Consider the following 13918-nt stretch of genomic DNA (forward strand, 5'->3'; position numbering starts at 1 on the left):
TCATTGGATTGACTGTGGATTGACCTTATAATAAAAATCAACAATTTTTAAAATATTCTTGCCTGCTTTTACTTTTACTTTTTCAATTCTGATTTAAATAGTTTAAGCTATTCATCTCTTCCAAACAAATAGAAAAAATACATGATATTAATATTAGTGTAGTATCTCCTGCGTATCGCTGTGACCTTTGACCCAATGAGAGTGATACACGTTTGTGGATATTGTATTTGCAGAGGACGTCCCGGGAGTGAACACTTTTTTTTGGACTAAACAGGTAAATAACACCCATTTACTGTTATAATGACACAATACACACCTCTCTTTAAAGTCGCAAACCGTTAGTTCGCCATAGTGGGTAATACGAACATTTGCCAACTGGCACCATGCATCAGTTGCCGGCGTAAGCACCATCAATATATTTTCAGTTTCATTTTACGGATCACGTTACTGATAAAAAATGACCCGCACTTGTTTTGGTACGGATAAAAACAATAATGTGTTGTCGTCAGATTTGTTTGCATGAATGTCGAAAATTTATTATTTTTGATTTGGGTTACCCGCGTGTTTTATTTAAATTGAGTGGTCAAATATTGTAAAATATCGGGATGGCTGGAAGAGCATGGCCAGTCAATTTTTTTCTGTATCTTGTTTGAACATTGTTTTTTTCTTCTTGAATGCGTCAACGTGTTTTACCTGAGATACCTTACATGCATTTTTTTCTCTCCAAATGTCTAGTTTGTAAATTTTTTTTTTTTTTTTTTTTTTATCATCACGCCATCCACGTGATTTTAAGTGGTCGACCTCTCAGTAAATTGTGCTTTCCGGTCATCGGACTCGTAGCGTAGTTCACACGGGGACTGTTATTGTATTGGATTTCAGTGTACTGTGGAACACTTTATTTTCGCTGGAATTAATTTTCGCTGAAAAGCCTTTTTGGGTGTTTTGTATGGAATTTATTTTCACTGATTTTTGATGAGTTTAATGTGAAATATAGGAAAAAAAGTATATTCGCTAGATTTTATTTTCACAGAATCATCCCTTCAGCGAAAATAGCGAAAATAAATTCCAAGCGAAAATAAAGTATTCTACAGTATTCATGACGCAGGCAGTTTATACACAACTCAATTCATGATTGTACTACGTCTCCCGTTATATTCAACATGCAGTTTGTCTGTGATATGTGTCAATGCTCATGCTCTTTACGTGGGGGATAGTCGTTTTTGCATGACCTTGTTTGAGCTTTAGATTTGGAGTAAGCTGTGACGATGGCAATGTCGTTGACATGATAATGTCACATCTGTGGTGATTGAGAAGATAATACTGTAAAAAACTTTATTTTCGATTGGAATTAATTTTCGCTGGACAGATTCAGTGAAATTAAAATCCAGTGAATATACCGTTTTTCTATATTTCACATTCAACTTGCCTAAAATCAGTGAAAATAAATTCCATACAAAAAACACCCAAAAGAAAAGAAGGTATATTTGCTGGTTTTTATTTTCACTGAATCAACTTTCAGGAAAAATTAATTCTAAGGCCAGACTTTTTTTATTCCTTGTTTCTCATGTTTTTATAAGGCAAATTTTTTGAGGAGGGCGGAAACAAATAAAAACTAATTCTTTTTTTCCATTAGATTTGTGTGATTCTCAAAGAATTGTAGATGAGAGCATTGATAGGAGAGAAGAAATGAAATAAAATTTTATTCCATGTATAATCTTGTTTCTCATCTGTGCGAGACTTCGGTACTTTGATCATGATACTCCCACAAAAATTCAACTTGGATTTGTTGTGCGGCGGGCGGCAAAAAAATGAAGATAAAAATAATTTTTTTTTAGTAATTTTTTGCACTTACAATTCGGCGGGCGCGAGAAATTACTCTGAAATAAAATTTGATTTTTATTTCATTATCGGCTCCTGTTCATTCAGCAGGTTCGCGAAACAAGGGATAATAAAAGTCTGGTCTAAGCGAAAATAACGCATTTTACAGTATATTCGCAGGGTTTTCATTATTTTGTAGGGAAACAATGAGTTCTGTTATTATATTCCATGTTCACTTGAATTTAATTTAGCTTATTAGCAGTCTAGTTTTATGATTGATCCTTCTAATCAAAATCTCTGGGCAAACCACAGTGAATGTACAAGTTGGTATTTATTGTGATTTTTTCATAAATTTTGCGAGTCAGTGAAAAATGACATTTTTTTGGAGATCCTACGACTCTGATTGGTGAGTTTCGTAAAATTAAAATTGTTGTCTTCACAAATGGCATATAATCATCAACTCGTGAATATTGCTAGCAAAAAAAAAAATTACAATTGATGGTTTTCGTTACAGCAAATTACTAATGCCAGCTGCTCTATGTTAGTTTGTAGATCACAGTGTTTGTGCACTGAACCAATGTTGGTGATGTGAAAAACAGGCGACAGCCGGTCATACAACTAGTTTACTGTCTAGTTTTTTGGGGGGTTTTAATTTTTTGCTTTTTAGCAGTGAAAAAAAAAAAAAAAAAAAGTCATACATTATGGACATTTACATAACCATTTTGTTTCTCTTGACAAATTTTCATTACTGAATTAGAACATAAAAATATATTTTTTTTTATTTGCTAAACACAGACAATGCAGGTAAAAAATTACTACCGGAATTGCCTTTTTCACCACCAGTTCCTTCTTTTCATCACACATTCACAAAATACTGTGGAATACTTTATTTTCGCTGGAATTAATTTTCGCTGAAAAGGCTTTTTGGGCGTTTTGCTTGGAATTTATTTTCACTGATTTTTCATGAGTTTAATGTGAAATATAGGGAAAAAAGTATACTCGCTGGATTTTATTTTCATGGAATCATCCCTTCAGCAAAAATATCGAAAATAAATTCCAAGCGAAAATAAAGTATTCTACAGTAATTTTACTTTTAGTCTGCACTTACTTTCAGACATTGGGACAAAAATAGCCAAATATTTTGAGTAAAAACTAAAAATTGACTCAAATTTAGTTTGTCTGCTCCAAAAATTAGGATTCATTTCCAGAAATATTGAAGAATATAAGAAAAATGAGTAGATTAATTTGAGCGAGAAAGTCTGGCGATGAAAAGATAAATTTTTTTTGCTACATAATTTGCATGTTGTTATATTATCAATAAATTATGTTCGATCAATATTTTGATATGATAGTAATATTTTCCAGAACCAATTAAAATTTTAAAATGATTAAAATGAAATTGCTACTAATGTTAATTTACAACCATGTCATCAAGTTATCAAAATAATATTATTAATTCAGTTCTTACTGAAAAATTTTCGATTTTTGTAATTTGTTTTCTCAGCCAATGACCTCTCAGAGTGCAGTGGATGCTTGGAAAGGTTTACTTGGGTTAATAGTATTACTGACTTTTTATGGGTTTTGTTGAAAGGCGGTTGATTCTACCTTAATATTTGTTGACTTTTTATTTTTAAGACTCGCAATTTCTAGAAAAGTGTCAAAATTTGTTCTCTTTTAAATTTTAAATCTAGCTGCCTCTGCTTGAACTTAGCTAAAGTCTGGTTTAATCATCGTCCGCCTGCACGGTGTTGCACCGTTCGGACATTCCTCCCTCTACAACACCGTGCGGTAATTCTATTCATAACCGTGTATGTCACGTGGTTGCGCGATAGAAAGTTTACCGACCAATAGAAAGCTTTGTTACAATGACTACCAGTAAGCCCTTGAAGCTTTGCGTACCCGATGTCTTTGGCTTCATTTCTGCCAATATATGTTGCAGTGACATCATGGGCTTTGAGATATAACACCTAGTCTTCTATAATACTCAGCAGTGGCGACAACACTATTACCACGCTCGATGGTCTAAAGACCGGTAAACCATAATAACATAAGGATTTACTATTTCCAGTGCGACAAAAAACGAACACATCAGACTCGGCACTAAGTATAGTTTGAATAGCTTTGGTCTGAATATCTGTGAGTTGCATGATGTATGGACGTCGTCGCTGTATTGCCTCGACATCCAAGCCAAAAAAGCTTCCACTGTGCGCAGCGACATTCATTCTCAGGTCAGGCATTTTCACCGCCTGGCAGAAAACGGTATTTTGGGACGGTTGTTGACACCCCCTGAACAGTGTAACAAGATTATCCCTACATATGCAACATATTTAAATTTTGTTGTTTAGGATTTCTTCAAATTTATGTTTGTGCTGTTTCCTCGATTTTAGCTATTTTCACCGGCTCGCACAGAGCCCATAGAAATACACGGTAGAGTGGTGCGCGTCTCGTGACTTTGCTCCGCCTTGAAGATTTTGAGAGCTTTCCAAGCGCGTTGTAGAAAGGAGCAATATGATTGGCTGTTGGTAAACTGATTCTAAACTGTGAGGGCATTGTCACATACACATAGTTCTAATGAAATACTTCAAGGTGATAGTGGAGTGCTTCGCCGGAACATTCACCTTGAAAATTCAAGATGGGTTTAATCAAAGTTTAAGTTTTATCTCCACTATGAATTTAAACTAACTTTATTAATCAGCCAAGGTCTGTATAGTTACTGTAAACAATAGTTTTTCACTGACATTTATTTTTGTTGTTTTGAGTATATTTGTCGGGTTTTAAGTTCACTATTTTGCTGAAAAAAAATAAATTCTATTATTATTTTAACATCTTCACATGGATTTTAGTTACTATATTATACTTATCATGGAAAATAGCGAAATTAAAACAAAGTGAATCAGTAATGCATTTACAGTAAAGCATATAAATTAGAGCACATTAAAAAAAAAAAAAGAATCTCACATTTGTTCATATACATGTAAGAAATAGTAAGCAATTATAAGACAAAATATGAAATTAATTAATAGAAATTTTTAGTGATTGAGAAACTGTTAATGATTGTAAGATTTAAGGACGAAAAAAGGCAAAAAAACAAACAAAAAAACGATTTACTTCTTGTGATTACACATATCAGTTTAAAATTTTTTATTTTTTATTTCATGTACAGACTGGTAGAATAGAAAATATAAATATTTTTTAGAAAGCCGGCTCATCGTTTAGAACCACTTTTCTTAATTCCTGCCTCCATATCCATAAAGTTTTCTAAAATTGTTTGTATAACTGAGCCCCAAGCAGGGTTTTTTCTAAATCGGGGAACAGGGGCGCAGCGCCCTGATACTCTCAGCTAGCACCCTCTTACACTATTGCCGATTGAACTTTCAAGTCATAAATATATTTCTTGAGCTGGGCACTTCCGTATAACATGAAATCTTATTTTTTCCTCTGTGAAAATTTCCAAGCAAACACCAGCTGACAATGTGTTCGGGACACCAAATACACTAAAATTACTTGGAAAATATTTCAATGGCGATAGATACATCGTTAAAACGGCGCAGAAACCTTCCGATATGGCCTTCCCAGGTCGATCGACTGTGTATGCTTCCTCTCGCTCATTTTTTCTGGAAAAACCCCTGTCCAAGTCTAACGGTCTTATGTTGAAAATATAAATATTTTTAGAAATCGGTCCAATTAATTAATTAGCATCACTCTTACTAATTCCTGTTTTCCAGCTATAATATCCCTAATTTATTCGTTTTTTTTTTTTTAATTACTTAAATGTAAATAGTCTATTTTCTGTGGTATAAATTTGTCTGTATCTCAAATTTATTGCAAATAATCCCCCAGTCAAAAGAACTGTTTTTAGGCTGCAATATGCCTGTATTGTGACTGATATACTGTAGAATACTTTATTTTAGCTGTAATTAATTTTCGCTGAAAAGACTTTTCAGGTGCTTTGTATGGTGCTTTATTTCCACTGATTTTTGATGAGTTGAATGTAAAATACAGGAAAACAGGTACATTCGCTGGATTTTATTTTCACTGAAGCATCCCTCCAGTGAAAATAACGAAAATAAATTCCAAGTGAAAATAAATTACTTTACAGTAATTGTGTCTGTGGCTGTAAAGCCTGTGTGTAAGCTGGAAACACAAAATGGCTGTAAATCCAAAACACTCATTTTTAGCTCCGCTGTCGACTTTGTCGAGCGGAGCTTATCATATGAGTGATTGTCCGTCGTCGTCGTCCGTCGTCCGTCGTCGTCGTCCGTCGTCCGTGTCAATGTTTTACTTTTTCGACTTCTTCTTGAAAACTACAAGCCTAAATGCTTTGATACTTGGTGTATATGTACCTTGGGTAGACCTCTCTTAGGTTTGTTTATTTCGTGATGATATCTTCAATTCTCTAATTTTGGTGAATATTTTTGTCATTTTTGGTAAAAACTGATATTTTCGACTTCTTGTTAAAAACCGCAAGTGCAATTGCTTTGATATTACATATATAGGTACTACATGTGGACCTCTCTCAGATTTGTTCATTTCGTGATGATATCTTCAATTCTCTAGTTTTGGTGAATATTTTTGTCATTTTTGGTAAAAACTGATATTTTCGACTTCTTGTAAAAAACCGCAAGTGCAAATGCTTTGATATTACATATATAGGTACTACATGTGGACCTCTCTCAGATTTGTTCATTTTGTAATGATATCTTTAATTCTCTATTTTTGGTGAATATTTTTGTCATTTTTTGGTGAAAAGTGATATTTTCGACTTCTTGTTAAAAACCGCAAGTCCAATTGCTTTGATACTACATATATAGGTACTACATGTGGACCTCTCTCAGATTTGTTCATTTCGTGATGATATCTTCAATTCTCTAGTTTTGGTGAATATTTTTGTCATTTTTGGTAAAAACTGATATTTTCGACTTCTTGTTAAAAACCGCAAGTGCAATTGCTTTGATATTATATATATAGGTACTACATGTGGACCTCTCTCAGATTTGTTCATTTTGTGATGATATCTTCAATTCTCTAATTTTGGTGAATATTTTTGTCATTTTTGGTAAAAAGTGATATTTTCGACTTCTTGTTGAAAACTGTAAGTCCGATTGCTTTGATATTACATATATAGGTACTACATGTGGACCTCTCTCAGATTTGTTCGTTTTGTGATGATGTCTTCAATTCTCTAATTAATTTATTTTGGTGAATATTTTTGTAATTTTTGGTAAAAAGTGATATTTTCGACTTCTTGTTAAAAACTGTAAGTCCGATTGCTTTGATACTATTCATATTGTTCATTTTCTAATGATGTCTTCAGTTCTTTAATTGAAATGTGCATTGCTAACAGCGGAGCTATCTCAGCCGATAGGCTGCTTGTTTATGACTATGGGGTGGCTTGCTTATTTGCTGTAGTTGACCTAGTGGCTGTAAAGGCTGTCACGTTAGTTGAAAATATATATAGCTACATGTATAAATCCAAAACACTGGCAACACTGTTTTATGACTGTATTTGGGATTTTATTACTGTAGAAGCAATATATACTGTAAAATGACTTAATATTCACTGGGTTTAAATTTCACTGATTTACCATTTCAGGCATATTCAGTGGGTTTTAAATTCACGGTTTTATCATTTAGATAATGTGTTCTATGCTAAATTTTACATATGCACTGTAGAAAAGTATAGAATAATTTGGATGAGAAAGTCTGGTGGTGAAAAAATTAATTTTTCTTGCTACATAATTTGCATGTTGTTATATTATCAAGAAATTATGTTCTATCAATATTATGATATGATAGTAATATTTCCCAGAACCAATTAAAATTTTAAAATGATTAAAATTTTAAATTCATGGTTTTATCATTTAGATAATGTGTTCTATGCTAAATTTTACATATTCACTGGGTTTTATTTTAGCGCATTTTCCAGACAGCGAAATAAGCAAAATTAAAACCCAGTGAATAATTAACCCTTTTACAGTATATTCATAACTAAAGTTGAAATAAGAACAAAAAGTAGATTTAGTTATTTATTCTTAAAATTTACATTGTATTTTATTTATTTAATGTTGTTTTTCTACAATTTTTATCAAATGATAAAATTCTACTTTTAACTGTTTCACTTTCTTGCCCAAATTTGGCTGCACTTTTTTCTTATATTCTTTAATATTTCTGAAAATGAACCCTAATTTTTGAAGCAAACAGACAATGTTTGAGTAAATTTAAAGTTTTTACTCAAAAAATGGCTATTTTTTTTTTCTAAACTTCTGAAGGAAAGTGCAGACTATAAACAGACTAATTTATGATGAAAAGACGGAACTTGTGGCAAAAAGGTTAAGGATACATTAAATATTTATATTTATGGCCCTGTTTTGGTAGTTGTTTGTTTATTCATTCTCTACTCCATATGCTTCAGTGAGCAACAGGTGCTTTGTATAGTTGCTGCAGGTAAATGCTTGATTTTGTATAAAATACCTTGTATTTGTTGGTCATTATGCATTGTGTATGTTCATAAATACCTTGTGCATCAGTCAGATGTAGTATTTCATGCTGTGTTCAATTCTATCTTTTGTAAATACATGTTTGAGTTTAAAATTTGAGTTCAAAATTGGTACTGCAGCCAAGCACCCTATAAAAATACATTAATTTATTTTTAACTTAATAAAACAAGTATTCACACTAAATTTATTTTTATTATTACATTTTTTTTTGCTGAAAAAGACTTTGGGTGTTTTGTATGGAATTTATTTTCACTGATTTTTGACAAGTTGAATGTAAAATATAGGAAGGAAAGTATATTTGCTGAATTTTATTTATAATTCCAAGCCAAAATAATTGTGTGCATATCATGTGCTTATCATGTGTCAGAACTAAAATACAATCCCTGGCAAAGAATCTTTTGAGTAATACATGTACTTGCATTTTTTGTCTTTCAGTTGTCAACACCATGCAGATTATAAGATTTCTACTATTATTTGCGCTGACTGCCAGACAGTCACGAGTCTTATCACAGCCTAATCCAGATGTCTGCATACCAGGTCCCCCTCCAGGAGGCCAGCCTCCATTACCCAAACTACCCACCCAGTTTACAACGACTGTGGAAGCCAAGTTCACTGGAGTGAATTCCAGAAGTATGGAGAGGATGGAATTCTATGACAGTGTACATAACACTGGAGCATCACAAACAATAAGTGATGGGATGGTGAAACATACCACTTATGACTATGATTTAGATCAACAGATTACCATAAATGTTGAAGGTTAGTCTGTGTTTTGCAATAAACTTGTATCAAGTGCACACCATTAATTAATAGAATAGAGAGCCCCCAACCTCATGTTGAAAATATAAATATTTTTTAGAAAGCCGGCTATCCCTCTTCTTACCGACCCATAAAATACCATGTGAAAAATGGACACCTATTTTCCCAGCATACATTTCACACTAACTAGCCAAGACTTTTTGTGTAATTTCAACCAATTTCAATTGTCAAGTACTGCCTTTTAAGTAATCAAATTGACATTAAACTTGGTTTTCCATTTAGAATAGAATATTGTCTTCTCATTTCATGAAATTCAGACACATAAATTAAATTGTACGATTAGAGTAGGGTTACAAAAATATGCTAATTAAGATAAACATGACAGCTGTGAATTTTGTTAATAAATCATGAAACCAGAGATAAAAGTGATCTTGCCTAAAAGAGTAAGTCATGGTTTATCAAGTAACAATGCTACTTGAGAATTTGAATTTGGGGGGGTCCAAAAAAATGTTACCCCCGCAAAATATGGTTTTGTATGGCTTGGGGTGTTTCCAGTCTAAAATCAATTATATGGTATTTTATGCGTTCAGATTGTGCAGAACGTAGGGCATTTATCTTATGGCATTATATGGCTACAGTAATAATTAAAGATATGGTACTTTATGGTTTCAGAAGGAATAAGTACTCAGCCAGATAATATGGTTTTTTATGGCTTGGGAAAGGAAATCGTTGGTCCATAAAATACCATGTTATGGTAAAATATGGTTTGGGGAATACACGTTTATTTTATCATAACCTCAGGACCACAAAATATGGTACTTTATGGTTTCAGAAGGAATAAGTATTCTGCCAGACAATATGGGTTTTTATGGTTTGGGAAAGGAAATCATTGGACCATAAAATACCATGTTATGGTAAAATATGGCTTCAGGTTTTTATTTGAGAAAATATAATTACCTAAATGCGACGATCAAATTCTGTTAAACTCTGAATAATTTTGAAACTCAAAATGATGTCAACAGATTTAGCATTTACATGTACTGCCCGTGTAGTAATCTTTTTATGGGCTAAAACAGCTGTCATTTTGAACATGTTAATGATCTTCATTTGTTTATAGACTAGCAGCACTAGAAGAATTTGTTTATCAAAATACGTCATTAGTCTAAACAGATTTGCACCTGTGTATTAAATTTTAATGAAATCTTGATGGTATAGTAACACATGGTTTAGTGAACTCTGACACCATATATTACCATAAAATTTTTAATCTGAAGCCATATTATACCATTTCACAATCAAGTATCATATAAAATGCCATAAATTACCATATTCAATCCAAGTGTAACAAATTTTACCATAAAAAACCATAATGCCCATAATAGCTGATACCATAATAAACCATAAATCCATACCAACAGCAATATGGCCAAATCTATAAAAAGCCATGTGTGATTTTTTAGTGATGACTAGAAAAATACCTTTCGTGTATTTCATAAAAGTAGTATAATACATAAAGGACATTATAATAGATATAATGCATACAAGAAGTTGTAAGAATATTCCATAATCTAAAGTTCGGGAGATGTAAAACCAAAAGAGACAATGTGCAAAAATGGCCTCTATTTTCACAAGGTTTTTTATGGTGTCGGTAGGATAACACAAAATATATATTGGCTAAAAGAGGGATATATCATGTATATATATTGTCTATATCATGTTATATATACATGATATGCACATGATGTATACGTGATATGCATATGATATGCACATGATATACACATATAGTACAGTTCTCGCGAAAGCTTTGGCTTCACTTCAGCTTCACCTTCGCTTCAGCATCGCATCATTATGACATTGTTATGGCTTCAGCATCGCATCAATGTCGAGACATTAAAAAGTTAGGCGGTTATCGCTTCGCTTCATTGTGGCCTCATTATGGTGACAATGTGGCATCAGCATCGCTTCATCAAACAAAGAAGTACAGAACTCATTTCGCCCAACCTCTCACCCGCTTCCGCTTTTCAATCGCTCGCTTTTACGACCGCTTGTTGAATTTCCGCTTTATTTTCGACTGCAAAAATTCTGACTGCTAAAAATTTTCTGGTTTTCATAGATCACAGTTACTAGTTTAGTAACCGTGCATAGATGTCGAACAACCGTCAAAAGTTCAAATACTTTTAGTTTTAACTATCTATAATTATATGCACGGAATCTGACCCTTTGACCTAGATTTGGCTGGGATTGACTATTTTATTTTAAACAATATTCTGATGTGACGCACTGCTACAAAATGTATTTCAACAGAAGTACGACACGGTTGTCTGGGTTTCTTTTCCTGACTGTGTTGAGTTTACGATTTGTATAATTATTGTTATTTCCCCCAAGGAGAAGACAAGCCGAAGGACCATGAGGCTAAATAGAAGTCCCACGCATGGACTGAGTGATAGAAAATATTTCTAAGGCTAAAATAAAACCTAATATCTCTTTGTGTATTTGTCAATTTTGCATATATTTGGTATGACATTATGTTCGTAAATATCTGGAAAAATCTCGTCTTTCGTTAATAATTTCATTTGTTTGAAATGTCTACCGACCGTAATTTGTTTCTCCAAACGGTTCCGACGTCCGTCATTCAACACAATCAGCATTTATTTATCGCAATTCATGGGGATCATGTCCCGAAATTTGCGGGCTGTAAAACAATAATTAAACAAGTACTATTTATTATATTTTTTTTTTTACCTCGCAAAACTACAACACAGCGTAGAGTTGTTGCGGTGAAACAGTCGCCTTGAAATCGATGGAACTTCAATTATTCATTTCTCATCTTGAAATAAAATAAAAAAATTCGAAAGGCATCGAGGGATATATTATTAACCAGTCTTACCAATTGCTAGCTTTATTTTATTCAAATCCATAAAATTCACGAGTTTTTCGACATTTGTTGGCAACTTCCGTGCTAAAAATGGTTGAAAATGTGGGTGTGGTTCTCTCGCAAAGTCCCGTTGATAATACAGACAAATATGGTTCTGTGACCCAGGTCGTGCTCCGATCAGGTGACTCTCAGCCAATCAATGATGTTGTAACAAAGCATATTTGATGCTAATTTTAGGGTCGTCATACCATCCAATCTCCGGCGTCGATTCACAAAGTTTTTTGTGCTGTGACAGGCTTCACAATTATTCACTAAAAAACATCCGTATATTTTGATAAACGGCTGGGATTTGACCTCAGTTCATAAAAAGAAAAAAAAAAAAAAACTGGGCCGAGATAAAATCTGTTTTGCAAGTTGGGAAATAAGGTAAACCAGATTGGGGTCGATGATATTCAGTATCGAAGGACTTACGTGTGTATCATGAGTTTCAAATTTTTTATCGACTGGTCACCAAATATTTACGGCTACAACTAAATGGACACGTTTTTTCTGAAGCCCAATAAATTATTTCTGCATGTCAAGTGTTATTCGATTTTTTACAGGGCATGTGGCTCGTTTTTATTCGATTTTTTTGTGAGAATACTTTTAAAGTACGTATAGATCAAGCTCAGGTCACTGATCGTGACTTAATTTTGAAAATTAAAATGTAAAATTTTACCAGACCGACTCCAATACAACCATCCAATCATAGTTAGAAATGTACGCACTTGTTTTGGAACTTTGTATCAAGATGACAGGCGACAGGCGGCGTACATGTGTTTTGCATGTATTAGTAGTCCGGTCATGGCATGGGATCGGACTCAGCTAAAACTAAACGAAACACAGAAAAATACCACCGAAATGAGGAATCTGAATCTGTTCTCTTACCAACAAATAAAATGAACGAAAACAAGGTAATTTTATAACAAGAACAGTTTCATTTTGTATAGCAAATTGCATTGCATCCGAGCGACGATTGCATCGTGTGATTTCAATTTATCACGATTTTCCTTGCAGTCAATATGACACTCATCACCTTGCAGATTGCAATGTACTTCACATAGTTTGTGGTACCCAATACTCGCAACATTAAATAATTAAACAAGATATCTTTTTAAAATGTCATTTTACTCTTGGTCATATTGTTTTATTCCCCTTACTGCCCTAAATTTCAAATCGATTACATATCGAACTTCTGTACATGTGTTTTTCTCTACTGCCTTTCCATGTGAAAATAATGAGGTCATACTCATGTCACAATACTTTGAAGCTGATGCCATGTTGAAACCATGAGACTGCGAAGCTGAGGCCACGATGATGCCACAAAATAAGCGAGGCGAACACAGCTTCAATTTTCAATGACACAAAGCTGATGCCACAATGATGTGATGCTGAGGCGACAATGAAGCCATGCGTAGGCGACAATGATGTCACAAAAGCCAAAGCTTTCGCGAGAACTGTACTGTATGCACATGATATATACATGATATGCACATGATATGCACATGATATATACATGATATGCACATGATATGCACATGATATACACATGATTCATACATGATATGCACATGATATGCACATGATATGCACATGATATACACATGATATACACATGATATATACATGATATACACATGATATACACATGATATATACATGATATGCACATGATATGCACATGATATATACATGATATATACATGATATGCACATGATATATACATGATATGCACATGATATGCACATGATATGCACATGATATACACATGATATGCACATGATATGCACATGATATACACATGATATACACATGATATATACATGATATGCACATGATATGCACATGATATGCACATGATATGCACATGATATACACATATGTGCATGATATATGCATGATATATACTGTACATAATTGGGGGGT

The 13918-nt window shown here is 33.3% G+C and overlaps 1 protein-coding gene across 1 annotated transcript in view; it reads left to right on the top strand.

Annotated features, from left to right (window-relative positions):
• Positions 1-194: 194 nt before the first annotated feature.
• The window catches only part of LOC102802903 (uncharacterized), a 34269-nt gene continuing 20545 nt past the window's right edge, over positions 195-13918 (top strand). Inside the window, exons 1-2 of the mRNA XM_085494725.1 lie at positions 195-274; positions 8751-9074. Of these exons, the coding sequence (XP_085350851.1) occupies positions 8762-9074 (313 nt within the window). The 5' untranslated portion in view covers positions 195-274; positions 8751-8761. The remainder of the gene's footprint in view (positions 275-8750; positions 9075-13918) is intronic.

This window comes from Saccoglossus kowalevskii, chromosome 20, assembly GCF_978046115.1.
Source record: "Saccoglossus kowalevskii chromosome 20, keSacKowa6.1, whole genome shotgun sequence".
In the NCBI taxonomy this organism is placed as follows: domain Eukaryota; kingdom Metazoa; phylum Hemichordata; class Enteropneusta; family Harrimaniidae; genus Saccoglossus; species Saccoglossus kowalevskii.